Genomic DNA, 27,696 nt, shown 5'->3' on the forward strand with positions numbered 1-27,696 from the left:
GAGGGGAACTCAGATGCGAGTGCTGATGTTTGGGTGTTAGCTGCTCTGCTAGCCGGCTAACTCCACCGGCGGAGCTCGGCTAGCTGCTGGTAACAGGCTCGCCTCCGCGGTGATTAAAGCAGTCCCGGAGCCCAGCTGCAGGGCTTCACCTGCGGGTCACAGCACGCTACACCGAGCCAGCCAGCGGTGGCTCCTTTACAAATATACCGTATAAAACAGAGCGAGCTAGACGAGAGCAGACAGTCGAGAGCAGCAGAGAGTTCGGAGGTAAAACAATCTGTTTAAAGCTCCTTTACCTTCCGCCTTCAGCACAGCCGCCATCTTCTCTGGCTATGACGTCACTGCGCAGAAACGTCTGGCGGGAGGGAGGACTTGGACTAAAGTTTTTTTTCTGTTAAATCTAGCATATTGTAAAAATACAATACTAAGTTCTTTCTTGTGTTAATTTAATTGTACTTATGAAAAACATAAAAAAATATGCAGTTGCATTCTCTGATTTCATTGGAACGCATTGGAACAGGTTTTATTTATCTGGAAGGACTATCCCAGAGTTTGTGTGTATAATGTTATAATGTGTCATTTTGTTATGTGGCTCTTTTTCTCAATTTTTCTAGTTTTTGTACACAGGTCTCTTTTGACTAAGAGATCTTGATCTCATTGTTCAAATAAAGGATCAAATAGAAACAATAGTGTTATATAGTAGTATAACAATATTATTATTGTTGTTGTTATTGTAAGTGTGACTAAAAGTACCAAATCTGGATTAAAGAAATTTTCTTCAACAGAGAATATGGGGAAACAATCCACAGTTCATACAAAGTTAGATTTGAATTATTCCCAACGTCTGTGGTGTTGTATTAGTGCAGTTCTTGTTAAATCTTGTTTTTGGTGTAGTAGTCTGTGCTAGTCATGATGATTTCTTCTTATGGACTTTTTTTTTCTCCTTGTGATCACTTTGTAAACACTATGAAAACATTTTAATCCGGAAACTCAGTTTTCTTCCTCCTTTTATAGCATCCAACATCCACCCAGAATATTTGAGAGTATGTGCACTGATAAAACTTGTGACAGGTGGGTAAAGACCAACAGCACAGTCATCTGCATGAGCTGTTATCGTGACCTGAAAGCCACTGACTTCATCTTAATGCAATTTGAGTGAATTTGTCCCACAATGCACTTAGACCTACTACTCCTCAGTCACCGGATGTGAATCAAGCTAAAAGCTTGAGAAAAAGTACATTTTCAGTTTCCCTTGTTGTGATGATAAGTCTGATAAATGCTGAATTTCTGTTCCTTCTAATGAAGCTGAAATGATTCTGTCTCTAAAGGTGCCTTCTTTCATTTACAACTATTTCCCAGACCGGTTGCAGCAGATAAGATAACCTTTAGATAACCTTTTATATAAGCAGAGGACACGACATGTTTAACACCTAGAGTGCTAGCTACTTGTTTAAATAATGTAGACTGAAAGTTTGAACCCTGGTCAGTCTCTATGTCAACGCCCTAACAACTGATTTTGCTGCAATCTTATGTAATGGGACAACCTCAGGGAAACGGGTAGCTGCACACATGATCGTGAGATGACATTGCTTTCCTGATTTTGTTCTTGGTAGTGGACCCACACAGTCTACTATGACACGGTCAAATGGCTGATCCACTACAGGAATGGGACACAAGGGGGCAGGGGGTATGATCTGGTTAGGCTTACCCGCAATCTGGTACACATGACAACTATGACAAAATTGTGAAACATCACACTTCATACCAGGCCAAAAGAAATGCTTTAATAAAAGCTGGTATCTTTTTGTGACACCCACGTGTCCAGACCACTGGCTTTCAGTAGCAAGAGCCAGGATTTTATGCCTGTACATAGCAGGCATAACAATCTGCTTGACTTTACTCTGGGTTCACTGGGTCTGGGGGTGACAGAACATTGTTTCTTTCAGTTTATACATTATTCTCCTCAGAAAATGAGGATATCAACAAGGAAGAGAGGGAAATGTCAGCACCTTTACTTGCTTGCACATGAGTAACCGCCAGTGTTGGGAAGGTTACTTTGAAAAAGTAATTAATTATAGTTACTAGTTACTTCTTCAAAAAAGTAACTGAGTTACAATATTCTAAAAGTAATTAATTACTTGAAAAGTAACTATTGTAACTATCAGTAACATTACTTTAAAAAAATGTTTAACCCTCTGGGGTCCAGGGTGTAATTGGCCATTTTAGACTACTTTTGATGTTTCCTCCACATTTTACCTTTAAAAACTATTTATTTGCCTTGTTTGGTATCATCCATTTCAACACAACCTCACGTGTCTGAATTTACAGTTATGTTTTCATTTTGACATACTGTATTAACACAGTTCATCTAAAATCAGACAAAAAACATAAAATCAGAGTAGAAAAAGTTATATATAAACAGGGGTCTGGCACCTTACCACCACAACCGTGGACTTCATTACGGGCTTCAGCTTTTACAAAACCAACCCCTTTGGCTTGGTGAGAATTTGACATTTTCCAGTAATACATTCAAATGCTGTAAAGTATGTATCAACCTCAGCTTCTCTAAAAGCAGGTAATTACTGATAGCGAAAGCAGAAGCAGACGAGGAGGTGGAACCGGGATTTTCAGCAGAGGCAGATAAGGCTGCGACTCCAGCTCACGCTGTGTCTGCCTCTATCTCCAGCCTTCTGGTTTCGAGGAGTACAAGTATATAATTTTATGTATTTAAGTTTAAGTTTTTCAAGGTCTTAACTGTTCGTTAATAGCATGTATTTGTAATATTACGTTACTTTTTATTAACTATTTTATCAGTTACATATTTTATTATATTCTTGAAAAACTGTACTTAATGAGTTCTTTATTTTATTGTATTCACTTTTTATATTTATTTTTTTATTTTTCACATAACGACCAAAAAACGCCTTTATTTGATTTCTTCTATCTCTTTGTGGAGTTTTTACTGCCGTCCCCTCTTAATTTAACTGTGATTATTATGTTATGAAGCTTAACTTTAATCTGGCCCAAACCAATTTACTCAGGAACAAATAAAACACTAAAATAAACCAAACATTAACATTTAGAAGTGATCTAAGTGACTTATATATCGTGTTTAACCTGAGTAGCGAAAGATTGTGGGGGGGGTTGAAAACTATGTGCCGGGAGTTCGCTGTTCTCGCCGGCATTGAAACCCTGGCTAACTATCGAGCAGGTGGGTAACAGACGTCTCCGAAAACGTTGGAGCATTTTTAGAAATATGTGATGTCTTGTTAAATTGAGCAGATATTTGAAGTTTACACAGCTACATTCTCGCCTGAAAAAAGTAAACATTTATTTTGTGATCCAGAAAGAGTAATTTTTTAGCTGCGCTTCTCTGCTATTGCCGCGTTTGAGTTGTGGAAGAAAGGCATTCTGGGATATTTAGCTGTACCAAGTCCACACAAGTCACCACCGATGCATGCTCGATAAAACACATCCAGGAATTTTTTGCATTCTTGTCTTGATGCATACTTTGAATTGGAACAGTAGTTGGTCTCCGACTGATGACGTATGAGGAGTACACGAGAACGCAAGTACGCACAAGTACGCATATTTAGACAGGCTCGCTAGGTCACTGCAATGTGCAAGCAATACTTTCAAATGCTGCAAAGTATGTATCAACTTCAGCTTCACTAAAAGCAGGGACTAAAGAAATGAAATTACTGTTATCGAAAGCAGAAGCAGATGATGAGGTGGAACTGAGATTTTCAGCAGAGGCCGATGAGGCTTGTGGCTGAGACTCCAGCTCAAGCTTTCACAGCCTTACAGCTTTGTCTGCCTATCTCCAGCCTTCTGGTTTCAAGCTCTAGCTCAGCCCGCCTGTTCTGGGCCTTCTCTTCAGCCTTCAAATGGAGACGTGCCAGCCGCACCTTTAACAGAGATCCATCCCTGCTTTCTGAACTCCCAGAGGAGAGTGGATCATAGCGAGGAAGCGTGTGCGGCATTTTCAGAATTCTTAGATTAAAGTCGGAATTCTGAGAAAAATGACCTTAATCTAAGAATTCTTACTTTTATCTCTGAATTCTGGAAAAGGAAAAGAAGAGAAAAAGATGTGCCCACTTTTTTTTCCCCGGTGGCCCTAATCCTACAAGTATATGATTTTATGTATTTAAGTTACATGTTATTTATTTATTTATTTTACATAACGACCAATCAAACGCCTTTATTCGATTTCTTCTATCTCTTTGTGGTTCTTGAAATATAAATATACGTTCAATGTATTACTGTATAAATATCTATTATGTATTCTTAAATGCTCAACAAACAAATGCTATTTAAAAGTTTTGGGCCTTATAATTAGAAAGAGCTAAAAAAGAAAGAAAGAAAAGAAAAACACTATGAAGCTGAATTTGATTTTATTATTTATCTGGTATTAGTCTTCAACAGGTTGCTCTTAATATTGTAATATTTTGTGTAGCTAATAGCAGAAAATGATTAAAAGCATTACATTATTATTATTTGGTCTTGATGCATGCTCAATCATCCAGGTAAGTAAATCTCCAAAAGTTGATTCTGTTCTTCTGGACGTCTCAGCTCACCTGGCAATCCTCCTGGCACTTAACAGCGTCATAATTATGATGAAGGAGCTGACCTCCCAGCCCATTGTTCATTCAGTGGTGCTAGTTTTAGTTCAAACGTATTGTTTATAAGGTTTGGGGAAACCTGCAGTCAGCTGAGACTGAAGAAGTCACTTGAATGAGTGACGAAACGTTTCTCCCACAAAACGCTACGTCCAGATGAACAGAATCAACTTTTGGAGATTATTATTATTATCATTATTATTATTAACTGTAGAAAATGTACCAAATCTTGTTCGACTTTTTTTCTTTTTTTATAGCACTCAACATTCACCAAGCATGTATCAGTGTATGTACACCAATAAAACACATTACAGATGGGTAAAGGGCAACAGCACAGGTAATCTAGGTATTTGCTGTTATCATGACTTTGGAGCCATTAACTTCCTGTTAATCTCATTCTGTTTAAATTGTCAAACCGCGCACTTGCAACATTCGTCCTAATCCTCAGTGGCCAGGTGTGAATGGACCTAAACAGCTTCCTGACAAAAAGACAGATTTTCTGTTTCCCTTGCTGTCAGTCAGTCTGGTAAATGGTGTTTCTTCCTCTGACTCAGGATATGTTTTATTCCAAAGTTCAGACGATGAACTGCCAAAAGCTATAAATGTTAATGATAAACAGATTCTATCTTATGTGTCCTGTGATCAGTGATGCAGTCCTTGGATAACTGTCACCATACTATACCTTCTGAATTCTTGCCAGCATGTTAATAGCTCGGCCTTCGTCAACTTCAGTCAGCCCCACAGTGTTGTGCATACACTTGTGTTCTGACACCGCTTGCTTGAGAATGCAAAAAACGGAGCCAGTTCTGAGCTATACAACAGGGTTCATTTGTGTTGAATGATCAAAATTTTGTCCCACCACTGGCACTAAAACTATTGAACTATAATCAAAGACTACTCTCAGAACATGCCTGAGAGTAGTTACACTCACATTTACTTACATTTACATACATTTTTTTAAAAGTAGCAAATATAAAACGGTTTGAGGCAAATGTTGCTGTAAACTAACAATATCTAAATCACCACAACCCCAGGTATTTAAGCTGATCCACCTTCTATCTCCCTATCATTCAAACATATATGTATTCTTTCTTGCTTCGACTGATTTTAATTCCTGTTCTCTTCGGTACTTCCATCTCTTTGGGCTTTTTCATCCATTACTCCTGTCCTCGTCTGCGACACTCACACAGAGAACATATGGGCTTTAAATACTCACCCAGACGCTGAGGGCTAATCAGGGGAATCAGCTAGGAAACAAGACCGGTGAAATGAATGAATACAATCACAGACAGGAACTAAACTAAACTAAAGAGACAAAAACTAATCAATTAAAAGAGGAAGTAATGAACAGAGAAACTTGACACAGGAGAACACACGGGAAAGCTTTTTACCTCTATTCCCAAGGCTAAAGTCACAGTTTTGGTAAAATTATTAACTTTCAGAAATACATCTACTGTAATGAAATGTATTCCCAATTGCTGTGTAAGCCATTATTATAAATGTGAAATATTTATACATTAATTAAAAACAGACACATCTAGTTCATTTCATTAATTACCAACATTCTGCTAATAGCAATGTAAAATACAGGAGCAAGTAATACACTAACAAAATTATTTTTAGAGCACATTTTAAGGGCTGGGTACAATGACCTGCGTTTTAATCAGGATTTTGAATCAGGAAGGTCATCCAGGTCTTTGTATGTTTAAGATAGTCCAGCAGTTCAGGATCACAGACCATGGATAGATTACGCTGGGTATTATCTGTACGGCATTAAAAATATATGCTGTGCCTTCTAATGATACTGCCAAAGGGAAGCCCCATGTCATGGCTGTGTGAAGGTAGGCAGGAATGGTGGACCCAAGAGCTGGACTTGCAAAGGCAAAGTGAACTCAAAACATACGGCTTTATTGTGGGATTGCAGACAGAACAGAAAAAAACTGGGAAAGCAAAACTAACAGGCGGCAAGTTGGCAAACAGAACACACAGTGAAGAATGAGAGATGATGCGATGGGGAGAAGGGAAATACGCAGACACTAAATACAAGAGGTGAACAGGACTGAAAGGAAACAGCTGGGAGACACGGCTGACACTGATTACACTGACAAGACACGGTACAGACGGAACACAGAGAGAACACATGGGCGGGCACTAAACAGAGGGAGCACAGTAGCAGAACCCTAAGAAGTCTAAACACAACATCAGAATAAACTGGAAGACAAGATCATCATCATCATCATCATCATAATAATAATTAAAAAAACTCAAAACACTGGGTCAAGTGACCCAGGTCCATGACACCCCACTTCCAGAAAAGTTGGGGCACTTTCTAAAACTGCAATAAAAGCTAAATTTGGTAATTACCTTGAACCATTATTTAACAAGCAAAGGACAACAAAAAGGTTAGAGTATTTTCTACAACAAACTTAAACATAAATACATTTAAACATTGATGCCAGCAACACACTCCAAAAAAAAAGAATAAAAAATAAAAAATAAATAAATGAGACAGAGGCAGATAAGCCTGTAAATGTAGTAACAAGTAACCAGAGTTAGTAAAAGTGCTGATTTTCTTTACGTAAGTAGAAGTACAGATAACTTTGTTTAAAAATACTCCAGTCAAAGTACTGAAGCAACTTTTTTTACTCAAGTAAAAGTAAAAAGTGTGAGCTTCAGTAGATTTTCTGTTTAGACTGCTCCTTGTGGAATTACACAACTGAACTGAACAAGACATCAGCAGTTTCACAAGCTATCATGGCTGATATCTATCCCCTACACTGAAACAATACACTATATACTTATACTGTCTTTATACCAGTATATATTAAAATTCAGTTAATTAATCCAAACATCATCATCTTAAATGCAAATTCATCTCTGTTATACTTGATGTAAACCTTAATCTGACCATGAGCACCACAGACACTCTGAATTCACCACATTAATGCAGACCAACCTGTTTATCCTGCACAAAACTACACAAAGTCAGTCTACTCAGTTTATTTGGTATAAATCAAAATACATAATTTATCAAATCACATCATATACAAATCCAATATGTGAGTAAAATGATGATATCACATGTAAGCTTTAATTTGCAGTTTATCAAGTGTTACTGAGCAGTCCTTCCCTTTAAATGTAAGCTCTCTTCTTCCTCTTCTGCCCTTTCTTATATTTCTGTAGTACCACAAACAGAACAGGACACCTGCGCTCCCTCCGTCCCACTTTAACACCCCCAAGTATAACAGATGATACCACTGAACCTAAAGTAAGGAGTCTGTTTTAAAAGTGTAGAATGTACAGGTATTTGTTTAAAAATGTAGGGAGCAAAAATATAAATACTCAAATAAAGTACAGATATCTGAAAATTCTACTTAAGAACAGTAACAAAGTAATGGTACTCATTCCCACTTCTGCATCTACTAATCGTCTCAATTAGCAGGTTAAGAGATAACTCATGTGCATGTCAAGCTTTGGTATAAAGGAAGCACCCACCAAAGGTTCAGTCTTTGCAAGCAGAGAGGAAAGAGGAAGCGAATATCAATTTCGTGCAGAAATGCTAACAAGTTTTTTCAGCTTAAGATCACCTGACATGGAACGCAAGACTATGGAAATGTGTTCTGTGGTAAGATGAGTGCACATTTCAGCTTGTTTTGGGGGAAACTGGACCTCATATACATTGCAAAGACGAGAAAAAACCCCTGATCCAGATTGTTACCAAAGAAAGGTGCAAAAACAAACCTTTGTGATAAATGGGCGTGCATCAGTGTCCATGTGATGGGGGATTTGTGAAGGCACCATTGATGCAGAGGCTTACACAAGAACTTTGGAGGAACATATGCTCTTTTCCTAGCAACTCCATGTGTATTTCAACAGGCCTCATTATGCACAAATTACAACAGGCTGGCTTCACAGACATAAAGTCTGTAAAAAAAACAGGGGATATGACCCAATGGTAAACTTGCATGTCCCAACCTTTTTGGAATGTGTTGCAGGCATTAGTGTTTAAATGTGTTTCTTGAAATATTTTGTTTACCCCTTTGCCCGTTAACTAAATGTTTAAATGCCGTACCAAATCGCAGATTTTAGTGTTTATTGCAGTTTTAGAAATAGTCCCAAGTTTTCTGGAAATGGGTTTTGTATAATATAAATAGAATCAGTGTCATATACAGGACCTTTGGCCATGTTGCTTTAACGACCACACAAACATTAGGTTTGTAATTGACTGTACTGGAAAATGACCAAAACCCAGTCAATTAGAGACGAGCTGTGAGTCAAGCCAAGTAAGTACCAATGAAAAAGGGACATTAGTGTTAAAAAACAAAAAAACCAAAAGATCTCAGGATATGACTTTAATATGCATATTTAATAATTTGTAAGACTGCTTTTCTTGCATTTACGCAATCTCTAAAATGAGAAATATCCTATCTCAGAGCGATGCTGATAAAACCCCAATGAACTGGCAGCAGGCCGTGGGCATACAAGATTACCCATGCCTGCCCACGGCCTCTTACTGAGTGCAGCTCCAGACTGAAACAATCCAGTTCCTCTCTAGGAGACTCGTTCCAGAGCCCAAGCCATGCTTAGAAGTGGACACCTCATGCAACAGGTCAGGCTCCTTCCACATCAGAGAGGTAACATTCCATCTCAATTCCATCTTAATATTTTCTGAGCTGCAGGCAGAGTTCAGAAGTCTGAACCTTAGACTGAAACAGACCTATGCTGTGGGCAAAGCTATAGGATTTACAAGAGGAAGGTGAATAAAGCTCTGACTCTTACATCACCCAACTGCGCCAAAGCAGGAAACAGGAAGTTCTTCATCCTTGGAAAAGAGAGACGCACAGACGATCAGACTGAGTTCAGAGCAAACTAGCAGCTTCCTCTGAGTGAGTCCAGCTAAAGGAGAGAAAAGTGGAAAACTCCAACACTGCTGCTTCAAGCTGCTGACGCTCCACACACTGAATGTGAGTTTGAGCAAAAACACGACTCAAAGGAAGTTTCAGTGAAGGTGGTAGAGGAGGGAGGGGAGCCAGGACTGACTGTACTTCCTGTCTGCTGTTTTTCAGTTTCACTCACAGACTCAATGGCTTCCAGATCAGAGGAGGATCTCTGCTGTCAGGTATGTCTTCAGTATTCCTATTGTTCTTTCATGTAGCTACAGATTCTGTAAAGACTGCATTGAAGAGACGGTGGTGTCAGAGAAATGAGTACGCATGTGAGTAAATTTTAAACTTGGCTTAAAAGACCTACTCACAAGTTAATATTAAATAAAGATAACTTGAGAAAATGAAAATTGCAGTGAAATGATACATTTCTAAAAATTCTGCACAAGTTTTGCAAATAACAAAGTTATATGGTACTATTTACCTAAACATGCAGCCAAGGCCTCAGGCGTTTTTTTATATAACCATTTAAAACTATTTACAGAACAATCAGGTGCATCAAATAAAAATGCACACAAATGATTTGCGCCACTCCAAAAGAATAGTTTTTGTTCAGTATAAGACAGAGGAGAATGCCACAGGCCTAAACCCTGCAGGTCTGATAGCAGGAGGTGTATCAGTCCTGTTTGCCATGTGGGAACAGCGTTTACACTGGAATCTACCTTTGGTGGCTGTTTTGGAGCAAATGTGAAATTCACTATTTCATTCAGCAGTATAACTGACACACAAAACAAAACAATGACTACACAACACACTAAACGTCACTAATGTCTCACATATGAAAACCCGCTCTCTCTCTTTCTTTCACACGCCCACTTTCTCTCGCTGGTGTCACTCCTAAATCTTCCCCCTCTTCCTAAATAACAACATGCCAGATGTTGCTATATCATTTTTTGATTGGTTGACATAGTACACTTTACGATCAATAGGGAATTGATATAGTTTTTTTCCTTTTTCTTTTTTCACTCACAAGCGGAGAGTGTTTGCTAGTGCTGTCCGTAGAAAACACTGTTTTTACTGTTTCTTCCCACTGTAAACACCAGTTTTGTTCAGAAAAGACATTGTGTGTATTTTTTAACATACCTCTGGTTTTACGTGCCCTATCGACACAATTTAAAATCTGGTATATGGCTTGAAGTCCACACTTTTGACCCAAGTTGAAATGAAGACTCTGTGTTGCTGTATCTTGTTGCTCTGTCATATTAAATCAGTGATGTGATTTTGACGCGCCGGCGCATCCATCGACCCCATAGGGTTAAAACCTTATGATATAACTAATGGTCAGCCAATGCAGCAGTATATTAATAACTAACCCTCACATTAACTTTTATCGTGTGGAAAAAAGTCCTCCCTTCGTTAGCGTTCGTCCTCCAGCTTCACTGTTTATATTATGCTAACATAATTGTGTAGCTAGCAATCACGTAGCACATCATTATATACCAGCTAGCCAAACTTCAGTAACCCTTAGGGTTGCCAACTGTCCCTTGAAAAACGGAATCGTTCCGTATTTAGAAACAAAAGTATTGAGGTGAAAAGGGACGCACTTTGTCAAATGGTTAAAAAAATAATTACACACACAAAATAAAGAGCTAAGAAATTCCCCACACTGGGAAGGGTGAAGAAAATCGGGTCGCCCAGCCCTGGCCATGAGGCGTCCCTTTTTTTTTTTCTCAGGGAGTTGGCAACCCTAGTAACTCTACAAACGTCACTGCTGTTTAATTTCCTGTCTTCATTTATGTCAGAAATGATAGCAGAGTTGTACGTCTTAATGTGTTTCAGAAAACCCTCAGTTTGAATCTGGTATATTATATTTGGATGGAAGCTAGCAATCTAACTCTCTGCTAACTTCTAACTCTGTTAAATTTCAGAAATTCTTAATTGTTACACCTGGTAGAGCAGCCACACTGATCATTTTGTTACAGATTCAAACACTGAAAGAACAGTTTTTCAACTCTCAGTATGTGATCATTTGACTTGGGACCTGCAGTGGAGTTTGGGCCCAGACATGGCTAATGACGTCAGACTTACAGACCGGACTGAATTAGACTGAGCCTAACCCCGCCTTTCACTAATAAGGACTACTGTAGACTGCCATTTCTGTAACTTTGTGGAACTTAAAAAGCTGCAGAGGATCGTTACCGGATGGCATAACGACAGATGGACTCTAAATAGTCACTCTGGCCCTTTCTCAATTCTCAAGTACGCGAGTCCGTACAGACTTGCAGAGAACTCGAGCACGGACTCGCGATTTGTACAATTGGAACACCAGCGTACTTGATGATGTCACAGATCCGGAGTTTTTACTGCCATCCCCTCTTAATTTAACTGTGATTAATATGGTATGAAGCTTGACTCTAATCTCAGCCAAACAGATTTACTCAGGAAAAATTGAAAACACTGAAATAAACCTGTCATGATATGCTATGTGCAGGCGGTTGAAGAGGACCCAAAACGCTGGACTCAGAGGCAAAACATGAACTTAAAACTCTGCTTTATTGCAGCCTTAGAAGTCTGGTATGATCTTGAAAATGGCCATCAATGACAGGTTCGCTGTGTAGCACGCAGGTTAGGACCCAAACACAGGACTCAAAAGCTATACGTAAATCTCAAAAAACAGCTTTACTGCTGAATGAAAGAAAAAACACAAATACACTCCAATTTGTTCATGTGGAGAGTCCTCTTCACAATAATCACTCTAATAGAATATTATTGTTGGGTCTGCGCTTCCACAGGCCCCGCTGGTTTAGACTTATTCCCGTTAACGAAGCAAGATGAACAGGTTAACCGGTCTTTCACATGCTAGCAAGGGAAGTATCTCAGCCCTTCTGCCCTCGGTCTCAGACCACTTCGAAGAAAGAGCTTCCCCCGCAGCCTTTTATTCTGTGACACAAACAAGAAAACAGAACCCTCACATAGGATGTGCCTATAATAAAACACTGCAGCCCCCCCCCCTCCACACACACACCATTCAACAAGCTGGGGAGGGGGTCAGAAACAAAGGAATGTCCTTGATTATATAGTTTGAACCAAGACTTACAAATTTAAGTACAATAATGGCAGCATTTAACAATTTGACTCCAACAATTATGGTCAACAGTATCGAGTGGCATGCAATATCTGGCTCGATTGTGGTTTGGTTTATGTGTCCCAGGCTCATAGAAAACAGGTCTAGCCTGGATCTGGCATCATGCTGGCACTTCTGGCTGCCTGGTGTCATGGCAGAGTGTGTGTCAACCAGATGTGGGCCAGGTCTGGCAATGATGGCGCTATTTATGTTCCCATTTCCCCATTTTAGTTAGAAGATCCAAATGCCATGTTGCAATACTATACTGCTATGGTAGCCAACATTTCAAATGCAGGTTTGACAGGTTTGTGAGTGTACACTTTATCCAAAACTTAGTGGTGGTTTTCTCATGTTTACCACCGGGTGGCTGTAGCTCAGGAGGTACAGCAGGTCACCTACTGATCGGAAGGTTAGTGGTTTGATCCCTGCATCCTCCAGTCTGCATGTCAAGATTGTGAATGTGTATGAGCGTAGTTATGAAGCCCTCAGTTTAGAGAAAGTGTGTGACTGGGTGAATGTGGCATGTTGTGTAGAGCACTTTGAGTAATCAGGGAGACTAGAAGCGCTATATAGGAATCAGTCCATTCACTGTGCGAACAGAGTTTTGTCATGTTACTTTTGCACTGTTTTACATGTTCTGGCACATGTTGTTATTACATGGCTTGATTAAGGTACACATTAGGCTGACATCTCAGGCCAGAGCTGAAACTGCTCTGTTCATGTGTGGGCCACATCTGGCAAACCAGATCTGGGCCACCAAAGGGCCGTCATTCTTTGCGGTATGTGGGCCACAGATCGGGGCCACACAAATTTTGCTATGTGGGTATATTATGAGTCATTTTTTTTCTAATCGTAAAAATGTCTTGTGTGAAGTTCAGGACATCATTACCAGTGCTGAAAAGAAACCTAGGGTTGACTTAGGAGCTTGGAAAGAAAAGCATCTGGACTTCAAATATAAAGTTTCTTAAAGATGTTTCACCTCTTATCAACATCCGTGAAGCTTCTCCGACTACGATGACCTGGATGACTGAAAATCTTCAAAGACACTAGGCTTGTACTTATTTTCTTCAATCACTGATGAATAGTAAGATGTTCTGGTTTTGCAGATGGCTTTCTTATAAATTAGCAAACTATTTCTCCAGGCTAAATGATGATCTTTTAGTTTTCTGACACACCATTTCCTCTCCAGCTTACGAGTTATCTGCTTTAGGCTACGTGTTTGAGAATTATACCACGGAGTCAGGTACTTCGGATTTGAGTCTCTATTTTCACAGGAGCTACAGTATCCAGTGTTGTACGTAGTGAGGAGGCAAAATCATTAACAAAAGAATCAAACTCTGTTGGAGTAGCGTTCAGATAGCTGCTCTGCTCTATGTTGGTACAGGGCATTGAAGATGATAACAGTGGGTGGATTATATTCTTAAACTTAGTTACAGCACTTTCAGAAAGACATCTACTGTGATAAAGTCTACTCTCCGCTGCTGTGTAATCAGTTATTGTAAATGTAAATGTTATCAGGAAATGATCAGACAGCAGAGGGTTTTCAGGAAACACTGTTAAATGTGCAGTTTCTATGCCATATGTTAAAACAAGATCTAGAGTGTGATTAGTCAAAGTCAAGTCAAAGTCAGCTTTATTGTAAAAGACCATATGCACCGTCATACACAGAAATTTGAAACTGCAATGCTCCCATAGCCCTCAGTGTACACTAAAACATTATGAAGGTAAAAAGATAAAAATAATATAGGAGTCTTATGTGCAACACAATACAATACTATATCATTTTATAAACAGCAGTGATACACATATGATACACAATCATAGTGATTGTGGGCAAGTCCGTGTGAGAGTTGGGTTGGGACAGTCAGTGAAAAGGCAATGGTGGTGGTTTAGAGGGGGTGGGAGGTTCAGAGGGAAGAGGTGAATGCAGGCCTGGAGTTCATGTGTGAGAGAGCAGGGAGTGAATTCAGCATCCTGACAGCCTGATAAACGAAGCTCTCTCTCAGTCTGCTGGTTGTAGCCCACAGGCTCGCAGAGTCCCCCTCCGTGAGTCTTACTCCTTTTGGCGAGAGCTCTGTCTGCTCAAAAGCATGCTAGCCGGTCGAGTTGAATGGTGCTGTGGTGAATGTTATTGTTAAGCCAGGTTTCCACAAAGATGAAGAGCCACAGCACTCCCTCACAGACCTCAAAGTGGACTCAAGTAAGCCTGTTGTCCAGGGAGCACATGTTGGACAAAACGATGATTGGAATAGCGGATTTGTGTGGAATAGCCGTTAGTCTACTCCAGATGCCTCTGCACTAACCCCTCTTCTGTCTCCTCTCGCACCACCTGAGATGTTTCCACTGTGGGCGAGATTTAGTAGCGGGGGTAGCTGATGGTAGATGCCTCCAAAGCAGTCCGGAGTTCCTCAGTGTGATTTGTAGCTCTTCCATGATTGAAAAGCTTGTGGATTTGCTTCTCTTGATTTAGAGAAGGAGATCCCGACTGTATGAGCGTTATCAAAAACAAGAAAAAGAGCAAAACAAATACAGGAACACTGTTTGTCGGGAAAGGGAGCAGCTGCTGCGTGTGTCCGTACCGCCATTTTGAATCATAGATGGTAAGTAAAAGTGGTGGGTGGGTTTTCTCTCTTTTGAGAGAAGCCAGTTGACTCGAATAACAGAGTGTCGTGTTGAGGCTGTGCGCATCCCAATAAACACCCACAGTAATCATTTTATAATTATTTCTGAGCTGCGTACTAAATCAGACAAAAAAGTCTGAGAAATCAGACAGAAACTATGTAAGACCCAGGTGCACGATAGATAATCACAAATAAGACTGTTTTTGTTTTTCTTAGTTTTGCAGCTACAGTGGATAAGGCTGAGCATCTGGCTTTCAAATGAATTAAAAGTCTGTCTTCATTTTTGGTTGATTAATAAGCTTGTGCTGAAGACTGCTCCCTGAATTTACGTTAACTCTTAGCCAAATTTCCCTTAATGTCACCTGCTCTGGCCCCTGGAAAACAATTAGCTATGGTTGCTGGTGTCTCTAGCTTCACGTCTTAGAAGAGAATCATTAATTTTGAGAGTTTGATCCCCAGCGGGTGTTTCGCAGAGTGGGGAAAAATGGTTAGACAAATGAATGGGTTGGTAGTGTACCGGAGCTTCTGTTTAGGACTATTCTTCCTGCTCACCATCATCCAGCTGTTTTCCCAGCTGCTCGAGACAAGCTGCCAAGCAGCTATTACCCTCGGCTGCATTGGCTACAGCAGCCTGGCTACCCATGGGTTTTTTGTGGGTTCGAAGCAGAGTTTCCAATTCAGTCATTCTGGTCTCCAGAGTTGCAAATAGGCAGCATTTATTACAAGGATTATTATTGCTAAAGAAGGCTGAGGAGTCACTAAACATCTAAGACATTGAGCAGGAAAGTGTGTGAGGGACAGGTGAAGAGGCCATGCTGCTACTGACTTGGCTAAGAGCTAAGCTAGGGAATCCCTAAGGACACAGTGAGTTAATACTGTGACTATAATTAACAAGTGAATCAACAGAGAGTGTGCTTTGGACAAAGCACGTGAAGATTACACTATGAAATAAGATGTTATCTAGATGTTTTTAATTAAATTGCTATGCAGATTACTTTTTGCTAAATCATATAGTTAGGGCTTGATCAGGTGACTCTGAATCCTCCCTTAGCTATGCTGCACTAGGTGTAGGATGCTGGGGAATTGCTACTTTGGTCACCTTTCTCACAGTGTATGAACACACCTTTCTGTGTTTATACATTTCTCTGCACCGAATCATTTCTTCTTATTAATCTCTGGCTCTCTTTCACAGTTGCCTTTTATCCTGTCTTCCTCCCTTCACCCCAACAGGTCGTCGCAGATGGCCGCCCTTCTCTGAGCCTCTTTTTGCTGGAGCTTTCTTCCTGTTAAAAGGGAGTCAAAGTGCATTTGCTCATATGTGGTCATATGACTGTTGGGTTTTTCTCTGTTGTTTTATTGCAGGGTCTACCTTGTAATGTAAGGTACACCCTACAGTGTATCTGAATAAAGTAATTCAGCAAAAAAACAAAAAACAAAAAGTGGAAAAAATAATTTACTCATATTACTATGTGTTCCTTGTTCTTACAGGAGAGAGATCAGAGAGCTTCAGAGGCTCTCTGCAGTCTGCACTCTGAGAAACTCAAACTCTTCTGTCTGGACCATCAGCAGCCAGTGTGTCTTGTCTGCTATGTCTCAGAAAAACACACCAATCACAGATTCAGACCCATCGATGAAGCTGCACAACAACACAAGAAGGAACTTCAGGAAACTCTGGAGCCCTTAAAGGAAAAGTTACAATTTTTCAAAGAAGCTAAAATGAAGTTTGGTCAAACAGCAGAACACATTAAGGTCCAGGCCCGACACACAGAGAGGCAGATTAAGGAGCAGTTTAAGAAACTTCACCAGTTTCTAGCAGAGGAAGAGGAGGCCAGGCTGGCTGCACTGAGGGAGGAAGAGGAGCAGAAGAGTGGGATGATGAAGGAGAAGATGGAGGCTCTGAGCAGAGAGATAGCAGCTCTTTCAGACACAGTCAGAGCCACAGAGGAGGAGCTGAGAGCTGAAGATGTCTCATTCCTGCACAACTACAAGGCTGCAGTGGAAAGAGTCCAGCGCTGCCCCCTGCTGGATGATCCACAGCTGCCCTCAGGAGCTCTGATAGACCAGGCCAAACACCTGGGCAACCTGACCTTCAACATCTGGAAGAACATGAAGTACATGGTCTCCTACACTCCTCTCATTCTGGACCCAAACACTGCTCATCCAAACCTCATCCTGTCTGAAGATCTGACCAGTGTGAGAGGAGGAGGAGAGAGGCAGCAGCTTCCTGATAATCCAGAGCGAACTAATTGGTTCTACTCTGTCCTGGGCTCTGAGGGCTTTAACTCAGGGACTCACAGCTGGGATGTAGAAGTTGGAGACAATGCATATTGGGACCTTGGTGTGTTAGCAGAGTCTGTGCAGAGGAAGGGAGAGTTATGGTCTAAATTATGGAGAATAGAGTTATTTGAAGGTAAATACTCAGCATGCTCACCATCAGCTCCTGTCACTGTTCTCTCAGTAAAGAAGAAGCTCCAGAGGATCAGAGTGAATCTAAACTGGAAAAGAAGAAAGCTGTCGTTCTCTGATCCTGATACTAACACACACATACACACCTTCAGAAATACTTTTACTGAGAAGATGTTTCCATATATTCGCACTCGTGAAGAAGTGAAGGTGTTGCCATTGACAGTGTCAGTGTCAGTAGAGTAGATGAGCTGAAGATGACGATATTTCTAATGTTGTTTCCTGTCAGTGAATTCTCCATGTACTTCTACTCTCACTGACAAAATGTAATGATACACGCAGTCTAAAAGAAAGTTCAGATTTGAATGTATTTAAGAATGATTTAGAAAGTGAAAACTCAGCACATGGTTAGAAACCAGCTTGAGTTGTAACTCAGAGAGTGAATACAAACCTCAGACTAACAAATTAAAACTGGTTAATGTAAAGGAATGGAACTCCTGCCACAAAAAATATATATGTAGCAGCATATGTAGTAGACAACAAGAATTTAATGAAACTTTATATCTGGTAGTAATTTCAAAATTGTTGATATATAATAATAATAGTGTTTGGTGGACCCATTTTGAACCCTTTGTAACACATTTGGCTTTATTGTTGTTAATTATTCCTATTCAGTTTTTTATCATTTGGAAGAAAAGGACATTTTATTATAAATGTAAATATTAAATTTGAGGTTATATGGATATGAACAGACAAATTACTCTATTTGTATTGTAAGTTAGTATTTTTAAGTGGTCAGTAACTTTAGAGTATTTTTTACCGATAAAGGGACATAATGTTGTGTAGGTAATTTTAAGAAGTGATTCCATGATATTTTCTCAATCTTACATTATAAATAAACATCAGTTTTGATTGTTCACTGTTCAGTTGTTCTTGTACTTTACAAAAAAAAAAAAAAAAGGAATTACAGGGAAAAAAATGACTCTTTTTGTAATTGTATGTGGAAAAACAATCAGTATGAAACATTACAGGTATAGACATATGTGACTTTATAATAATGTAATCAAAACAGTCTGCTTTTTGTTACCAATAATTATTTGGTATTTAAATTTTTAATTTTATGTGTTTATTGTGTTGTGTTATGTTGTGTTGGATGGTATATATGGTATATATGCATGCATCTGAGAGAGAGAGTATATAAATCTATCAACATGCACTGATCATTTAGGAGGTGAACAAAGGCCATCTTGGAGGGATGTGTTTGATGTGTCTTTGAAGAGGCCCTCAAGCAGGGGCGGATCTAGAGAAATTTTCTTAGGGTGGCATGAGGGTGGCAAAGAAATCAAATGGGGTGGCAAATCAAAGCCTTTTTTTCAAACACATATGCAGGGGGTTACATATGGTTAAAATGATTCAAATGCAGTAAGTATACATGTTTTCCATATAAATATAGTCTATAACTTTTTAATTATATAATTATTTTCTGTAGCCCACATAATTAAACACTTTAGTTACATAAAACGTGAGTTTTGATGTTATGTACTGTATAGCCTGTATAATAAATAAATATGTAGCCCAATAAGTATAAAATCCAGAAAGCTACACAACATGGGGCGGTTCATTTACAAACACAGGTCTAACTTAAGTTTCACTGTTTCTTGTTAGAAAAAAAAAGTAAAATTGTTACATGCTTAAATTACACTAAATGTCAGAAATCTGCACTGTCATGAACACCAATTTAAACCTAATTTTTCATGATTTGTTGGATTAACCCTCCAAAATATAACTGGTCATTTTTGACTCCTTTTGATTTTACGTTTTTATTTCACCTTCAGATTGTTTCATTTTATTTTTTCCCCTTGCCTTGTTTGGTATCGTTCTTTTCAGCTCAACCTCACGTGTCTGAATTTAGTTGTTTTTTCATTGACATACTGCATTAGTATTACTGATCTGAAATCACACAAAAAACTTAAAATCCTAGTAGTAGGTTTTTTTTTTTACTGTAACCCCCCCCCCCAGCAGACATGTTGAGTAAATTATTTTTATAACTTGAAATGCAAATATAAATTGTACATTTTGTAAACATATACAAGTATTTATCTAAAAATGCAGCCAATACACCTGCCGTTTTTTAAATTTTGTACAACCATTTAAAAATATTACTAAAACTAAAATGAAAGAACAATCAGGTGTCGCAATAAAATGCCCCACAACTTATGTGTGCAACAAACTAACTACACAAGACAACAGGTAAAACATTTGATGTTCATTGTTTCTGTTCTTACTGTCCCTGGTAATGAAAGTGAAACGAGATCAATATATTTATTTAAACAAAAAAGGGACACAGATTTATATATTTGTTCTGGTTAAACAAGGGTTAAGTTTTCTCAGAGGGTTGATGAGCTCTGATGGGAGCCTGTTGTTTTACTCCACTCCTCGTGTGTCAGCCAATCGGTGAAGCTCTATGCAGCTCTTGTCCCTCCTTAGTATTAGCTCCCAAGTTTTCAATCTCTTGCTTCTGCAGACGAACAGAGCAGGCAGACTAAAGCCAGCTCATGTAGGAATCAGTGGAAATGAAAAGGTGGATAGGTTGGCAAAAGGTGCATTGATTAAAAATAGGACTGAGATGGAAATTAAAAGCAGCGGATTTGAAGCAAAAGGTATTGTTTGGAGGCAAGTTGTTCAGGAGTGGCAGAAGCGGTGGGATTCAGGGAGTAAGGGCAGGCACTTGTATCATTTTAAGAAGGAGGTGGCAGAGTGTAGGTTGTATAGGGGTAATAGGAGAGAAGAGGTGGTCATTACCAGGCTTAGACTGGGACATTGTGCATTAAATAAAACAGTAGAGATGATAGGAGAACATGAGACGGGGCTTTGTGGAGTGTGCCAGGAGGAGGAGGAGACGGTAGAGCATGTAATACTGCGGTGCAAGGGTTATGATGTAGAGAGGAAAGTTCTGCAGAATAGATTGAAGGAGCGGGGAATTGGGGAATTTAATCTGAAGAGTATGTTGGAGGGTAGTAGGGCACAGATGAGGGAACTGGGGCCCGTTCTTCGTACCTCGCTTACTACATCCAAGATCAAATGACACATCCAAGATCAAATCATCGCGCTAACTTTGAGCTTGCTAATCCGGTTCTCCGAACACACCTGTTGTTGACGATTAGTATAGCTGGATGAAGTAATCTGAGATCACTGGGTGGCTTAAAAGGGGCTACGCATCGATAGTAGAAACATTGATCGGCAACCCTGTGATTGGTCGGCGAAGATGTCGAAGGAGCGCGCGCAGTATTTCACGGCAGCAGACCAAGAACTCTTGATTGAGGGATATCAGGAGTTTCAGAGTTTAATTAAAACGCAGGGGAACACTGCAAAGGCTGCAAAAGCAAGGAGAGAGGGCTGGCAGAAAGTTGCTGACAAATTAAACTCGTAAGTGATCCATGATATTACATTATATCATGTGATATTATATTATACCACATTATATTATATTACATCATATCCTCTTTCACATTAGAGCCACAACAGGACCCACTAGAACATGGGAACAAGTAAAAGTGAAATATAAGAATATTCCACAGAATGGTAATATTTATCACTTATATTGCTTTTAGTCTATGACAAGAGACCCTGAAATAATCTGTTTGTTTGTTTATAACAGCAACCAAGAAAAGGGCAGAGCAAATAAAGACAGGTGGTGGTCCTGCACCCCCTCGTCACACCCCTTTTTGTACTGTGACATTTATTGACATTGTGGGGTTTTTTGTGTGTAGTTTGACATAACACTCCATCACTTTTACCTGTTCCCATGCAAGGGGTGACTGAAGCATGCACAGTAAGTCGGGAGTAAGTATATACAGTACAGTAAGTATATATATATATATATATATATATATGTATATATATATGTATGGAGAGAGAGGGAGAGAGAGGGAGAGAGAGAGGAAGAAAGTAAATAATACCCTCACGGGAGAATCGATATCTCTCTATGAGCACACCGTCGCGCTGGGCTAAAGGATCCTGTCTATCCCGCAATATACGCTAAATTCTGTAAACTCTCCTTATCAATCTTGCACCTTCCTTGCTCGCGTACAAACGGACAGGACATGGCTGCGACAGACTTCCCAAATCCACCTTCGCTTTTATAGCCGTGGTCTCTCATCTTGATTGCACGTAGTAATTTACTATTACTACTCTAAAATATGAATTACATCTGACATGATCTACTACATGTAATAGAATGATTAATAGTACATTTCCCTTTTTTTCGGAAATGACCTGTATGTATCTGTATGAAATCAATAACAGAATCAAATACTGCATTATCTTTAGTTACATTGATAATATTTATTTATGGTAAAACAGTGGCGAAATATCGCTCTTGCTTTCATATAACTGCAGCGGACATACCTGAGTGGCCGCGATCTAATCCTGTTTACATAAAGTAAACCTGCTCCCGAGCAGGTTTACGCTTACGGATCTGTTGCTATGACAGCAAGTCCCAGATGAGCTTCGGAGAACCGAACGATCCAAGATCACGCGAAATCGTCAACAATCAAATCCGGCTAACTTACTTAGCGAGGTACGAAGAACAGGCCCCTGGTGGGGTTTCTGAAGGATATAGGTGTTTATGAAAGAGTGTGGGTGTTTTGTTTTGTTTTTTTGTTTGTTTGTTTTGTTTTTATTTGTTTTGTTTTGGTTTTGTATTGTTTTTTGGATACAAATTGTAAACTCACTGTCTGACCCATACTCCGGAACAGTAGGAGGCGGTAATGCTCCTTTACGTTGGTTGCCAACCGCCGTTAAACACAGGAGAAGGAGAAGAGGCGGACTACAACTTTGTTATCGGTAAGCTGGAGAAATTAATCTCTAACGAGTTAAAGAATACCATCTAAACTGATATTGTTCACAAAGTATGGTTTTGCACTTGTTGTCGTAGAGGGCAGAGCGAAACCGGAAGGTTTACTGAGCTGTGGCTTCACGTAAACGCTGAGCATCCACTCGACGGCGGTAAGCTAAATGTGGCTAATCAGACACGTGATGTACGGAGTGTGGGTACAGTTGTTGGATGTCTCTGAAACGCACTGCTGTTATGCTAGTTAGATCATTAACTAAGTCATTAACATGTGAAAAGCTGTAAATGATTAAAGCAGCTAAATATAACTTTATGAGAGATAATTGTAAGCAGACTTTATCCTGCTTCCTGCTTAATTTTTTGATGTCAATCAGTTGTTTTACAATACTCAGTATTGAATACTTGGAGGTAATTTTTAGTGTATTTCCACTTGTACTTGTAGGCCCATGGTACAAGCGGGATTAAGCTCGTCTATTTTAATACTCCTATTTGTAGACTGAACCCTTGTGTTTATGTGTTATTGAACCTGATTGTTTGCACTTTGTTCAATTTCTGATAAGCATTTGCATATTATTCCATTTCTTGAAAGGGGTAATGTACTTATTTATTTGTGATTAGATATACATGTACAGTGAATTTATTTTGATGTTTACAATGAAAGTGAATTATATGGTGACTATAATTCCTGAATGTTTGTAGCCTTGTAGATAATCTTTAATGTTACTGCAGGTTACAAATAAGTATTGAACCTTGATACTGTGAATTTTTGGATATTGATACTTTAAATTTTGAAACTTGATATTTTAATGTTGTACAACATGACTGAACTGATGATGATTGAACTGATGATAGCTGATCTGAATAGTAGTTACTGCACTGTGACACTACTTTAGTTTAATTTGTGAGAGTTATTCTTAAAGTGGACGTGACATATATTTGGCCATTGTTTATAGGTCAGGTTTTTTATATGGGACGAATCCAAAGACCAGGCCAGCGATTCCAGTACCCAGAGTGTTCCAGTGTTCACTGGATGGCGAGTCAACCCAAGATCCTAGGAGACGATATACATACACATGCACACTCATTTGCACATTGATGGAATACAATCCTCTACTGTACAAGTAGTGCAGTAGGACAGACAATCACACACACTCTTACCATTGGACGAACTCTAATGCAATACACCCGTTTGTCATGGGCCCCACCGGTACCCTTTGGTCTTAAAAGGACTAATTCTTTTACTTGTGGACAATTTTAGTTTATTCTATTTTTTTTTTTTTTTTTTTTTGCTATTTTGGGGGAATTTTTTATACTTGAAGTTCTGTTAAACCTGTTGTAATACTGTGTGGTTACAAAATTCTTTTAAAAGGCTTAACATCACTAAAGTACTTTTAAGCCACACAACTGTGTTTGTCTGGTTTCTGTGTCATTCATATACCAGAGCTCTAAGAGTCGTTCTTAATCTTCTGGTACTAGCCCAAATTACTCATTACCTTGGTAATTATCCATTGGTACTGTATATAACTCATTACACATTACACTAACTGTTAGTAGTTCAACGATCCAGTGAAGATCCACAACTCTGGTTAGTAGTGGCTTCCTTAAAGCATAAGGAACAGGTAAGCGATCATCAGCAGGTGCATAGAGTAAAAAAAAAAAAAAAAAGGTGGCAAAACAATAATATCTTAGAGAAAAGAAAAGGTTTGCCTGTTTTAAACTTTGTTCTGTTATTGAAAGGATTCACAGCATCATGATTAAATATTTCTGATTAAATTAGCTAAAAAGAAGATCATCAGGGGTCCTAAAGGCTGAACGACAGCTTGAGATACAAAGAGAGTCCATCTTTGTGTTTTCATGCGTGACATATCCCACTACAACAAACTCATAGTTGTGCCTGTGGCTGCTGTGGAATATACACTACACCACTGAAGGACACTCTGTGTTCTTAGCTTCTTAAAAGTTTACATGTTTTGACCTGTCTTACAGCAGACAAACCGCTACGCTCTGGAATGAAACACACACGTGGGTCTAGTTGAATGAGTCTCTACCCTGTTGTTGTTCCACAGTAAAGAGAGACGCACAGACGATCAGACTGAGTTCAGACCAAACTAGCAGCTTCCTCTGAGTGAGTCCAGCTACAGGAGAGAAAAGTGGAAAACTCCAACACTGCTGCTTCAAGCTGCTGACGCTCCACACACTGAATGTAAGTTTGAGCAAAAACACGACTCAAAGGAAGTTTCAGTGAAGGTAGTAGAGGAGGGAGGGGAGCCAGGACTGACTGTACTTCCTGTCTGCTGTTTTCAGCTTCACTCACAGACTCAATGGCTTCCAGATCAGAGGAGGATCTCTGCTGTCCGGTCTGTCAGGAGGTCTTCAGAGATCCTGTTATTCTGTCATGTAGCCACAGCTTCTGTAAAGACTGTCTGAAGAGATGGTGGAAAGAGAGACCAACACACGAGTGTCCAGTTTGTAAGAGAAGATCTTCCAAGGATCCACCTCCTAACCTGGCTTTAAAGAACCTGTGTGAGTCGTTCTTACAAGAGAGAGATCAGAGAGCTTCAGAGGCTCTCTGCAGTCTGCACTCTGAGAAACTCAAACTCTTCTGTCTGGACCATCAGCAGCCAGTGTGTGTCGTCTGCAGAGACTCAGAAAAACACACCAATCACAGATTCAGACTCATCGATGAAGCTGCACAACAACACAAGAAGGAACTTCAGGAAACTCTGGAGCCCTTAAAGAAGAAGTTAAAGGTTTGTGAAGAAATTCAAGTGAAGTTTGATCAAACAGCAGAACACATTAAGGTCCAGGCCCGACACACAGAGAGGCAGATTAAGGAGCAGTTTAAGAAGCTTCACCAGTTTCTAGCAGAGGAAGAGGAGGCCAGGCTGGCTGCACTGAGGGAGGAAGAGGAGCAGAAGAGTGGGATGATGAAGGAGAAGATGGAGGCTCTGAGCAGAGAGATAGCAGCTCTTTCAGACACAGTCAGAGCCACAGAGGAGGAGCTGAGAGCTGAAGACGTCTCATTCCTGCACAACTACAAGGCTGCAGTGGAAAGAGTCCAGCGCTGCCCCCTGCTGGATGATCCACAGCTGCCCTCAGGAGCTCTGATAGACCAGGCCAAACACCTGGGCAACCTGATCTTCAACATCTGGAACAACATGAAGGACATGGTCTCCTACACTCCTCTCATCCTGGACCCAAACACTGCTCATCCAAACCTCATCCTGTCTCAAGATCTGACCAGTGTGAGACGAGGAGGAGAGAGGCAGCAGCTTCCCGATAATCCAGAGAGGATTCATTTGTTCTACTCTGTCCTGGGCTCTGAGGGCTTTAACTCAGGGACTCACAGCTGGGATGTTGATGTTGGAGACAGTACATGGTGGAGACTGGGTGTGTTAGCAGAGTCTGTGCAGAGGAAGGGAGACATAGAGTCTGGATTATGGAGATTAGGCTTCAGTTCAGATAAATATTCAGCACATTCACCATCTGCTCCAGAAACTGATCTTGTAATACAGAAGACGTTCCAGAGGATCAGAGTGAATCTGGACTGGAACAGAGGAAAGCTGTCGTTCTCTGATCCTGATACTAACACACACATACACACCTTCACACACACTTTTACTGAGAAGATGTTTCCATATATTCACCCTATGGATGACATGAAGATATCACCAGTGAAGGTGTCAGTGTCAGTGGAGCAGACCAATTCAGGATGATTATATTCTTAATGCTGTCTGCTCTCACTAAACCTACTAAAATGTAGTTATACTGTAGTTTTATGTAATGAAAAAAATCATCAACGTTACTTTTTCAGTTAAATTAAGAGAAAGAAGGCAATTTCTACAATTTTACATTTCAGTGAAGTGCAACAGTTCATATAATATTTAACATGCAGTTCGTATATACTACATGATATACTCTATGCTATACAACATTTAAAAGAACTATGAGATAATCTGCTTTTAAATTCCAGAAGAGCAGATGTAACATTTAAATGTTGGGCCTTTAAAAGGCCCACAAGATTCAGCATCTGTGTCATTCACCCTGGACTGGAGATACTTTTAAACATCTCCAGTTGTGTCTTTCTTTGTAAAGTACATTAACATACTTCACTTACCAGACAAACTCTAGTTCAAACAACACTGACAAACTGGCATCAGCACAGACGTTTATAATGTGCTGTGAGTTGACTTTAGAAGCTAGATGCATGGAAACAAGATGAGAAAACTGGAAACTCAGCACAGGATGTGGAATCAGGTCATGCTGTAACTCACACTGTGAGAACTTGAACTATCAAACTATATTTGACTGTAATTAAAAAACATATTCTGCATTTACTACTACATTGCATTACTACATTAATGAATGTGTCTTTCAAATGCCACATAGCTAATAGCATAAAAACTCAAGTGCTGTGATCTGGGTGAGACAACTTATGTCAAACCTTCCTAGTGATGGGTAGATGAGGCCTTGTGAAGCGTTTCAGCACATTTCACAAACTGTATCGATACTGTGTCGACACAGTGTTGCTGGTTTGCTCCATACTGTCACCTGCTGGAACTTAAATATCATTGAAGGCAACTTACTTGAGACTCACAACAGACACTGATTCAATGACCTTGTCATACTTGTACACACTGTAAGGTATTGTACTCTCCATGGAATCATTTTATATCTTTTACATTGCAAATATTGTAGACATATTTAAAAATATATTGTGAATGACATTAAGTTAAAATTAAAATGAAAGTATTGTGAATGTAATATTACTATTCAGTAAGGCTGCCACAAACGATTATTTTGATAGTCGACTAGTCACCGATTATTTTTGCGATTAGTCGACTAATCAGATCATGCATCCATTGGACGTAAAACGTACAGCTTATTGCACCAGCATGCATCTGCTCTTATATAACGATCATTCTTACAGCTTTAAGTGTTTAAGGTCTGTGCTAACTAAAAATAAAGACAAGATGATAGTTTATTATATTTTAATGAAATTTGCAGATTGTTTCAGTGAAGCTTAATAAACTCAGCCGTCTGCTCCTTGCTATCTAAAATATAACAGGACACTGGAGTATATTCTCGAGCATCTCACACTTCTAATAATCAGCTGTCTGCTTGACCAGCTGTGTAAAAATTACAACTTTAATCTCAGCCAAACCGATTTACTCAGGAACAAAGAAAATACGGA

The 27,696-nt window shown here is 39.6% G+C and overlaps 2 protein-coding genes across 7 annotated transcripts in view; one reads left to right on the forward strand and one right to left on the reverse strand.

Moving 5' to 3' along the window:
• The window catches only part of camta2 (calmodulin binding transcription activator 2), a 30,823-nt gene extending 30,441 nt beyond the window's left edge, over positions 1-382 (reverse strand). The window contains 1 exon segment of the mRNA XM_025904192.1: positions 297-382. The gene's annotated coding sequence lies outside the window, so the exon portion shown is untranslated.
• Positions 383-4,804: 4,422 nt separating this feature from the next.
• Positions 4,805-27,196, forward strand: LOC102080185 (nuclear factor 7, brain-like). 6 transcript variants are annotated; one of them, XM_019356700.2, is made up of 5 exons: positions 20,180-20,310; positions 22,408-22,495; positions 22,587-22,657; positions 24,569-24,705; positions 24,807-27,196. In XM_019356700.2, the coding sequence occupies exon 5, from the start codon at positions 24,824-24,826 to the stop codon at positions 26,216-26,218; it is 1,395 nt and encodes a 464-aa protein (XP_019212245.1). In that variant the 5' UTR covers positions 20,180-20,310; positions 22,408-22,495; positions 22,587-22,657; positions 24,569-24,705; positions 24,807-24,823; the 3' UTR covers positions 26,219-27,196. The 6 variants fall into 6 exon arrangements, with proteins under 6 accessions (XP_019212247.1, XP_025761833.1, XP_025761832.1 ...); XM_019356699.2 differs by lacking the exon at positions 20,180-20,310 and having other exon boundaries at positions 22,314-22,495; XM_019356702.2 differs by lacking the exons at positions 20,180-20,310; positions 22,408-22,495; positions 22,587-22,657; positions 24,569-24,705 and adding exons at positions 4,805-9,253; positions 9,419-9,583.
• The last annotated feature ends 500 nt before the right edge of the window (positions 27,197-27,696 follow it).

This window comes from Oreochromis niloticus, linkage group LG3 (genome assembly GCF_001858045.2).
Source record: "Oreochromis niloticus isolate F11D_XX linkage group LG3, O_niloticus_UMD_NMBU, whole genome shotgun sequence".
NCBI classification, from domain to species: domain Eukaryota; kingdom Metazoa; phylum Chordata; class Actinopteri; order Cichliformes; family Cichlidae; genus Oreochromis; species Oreochromis niloticus.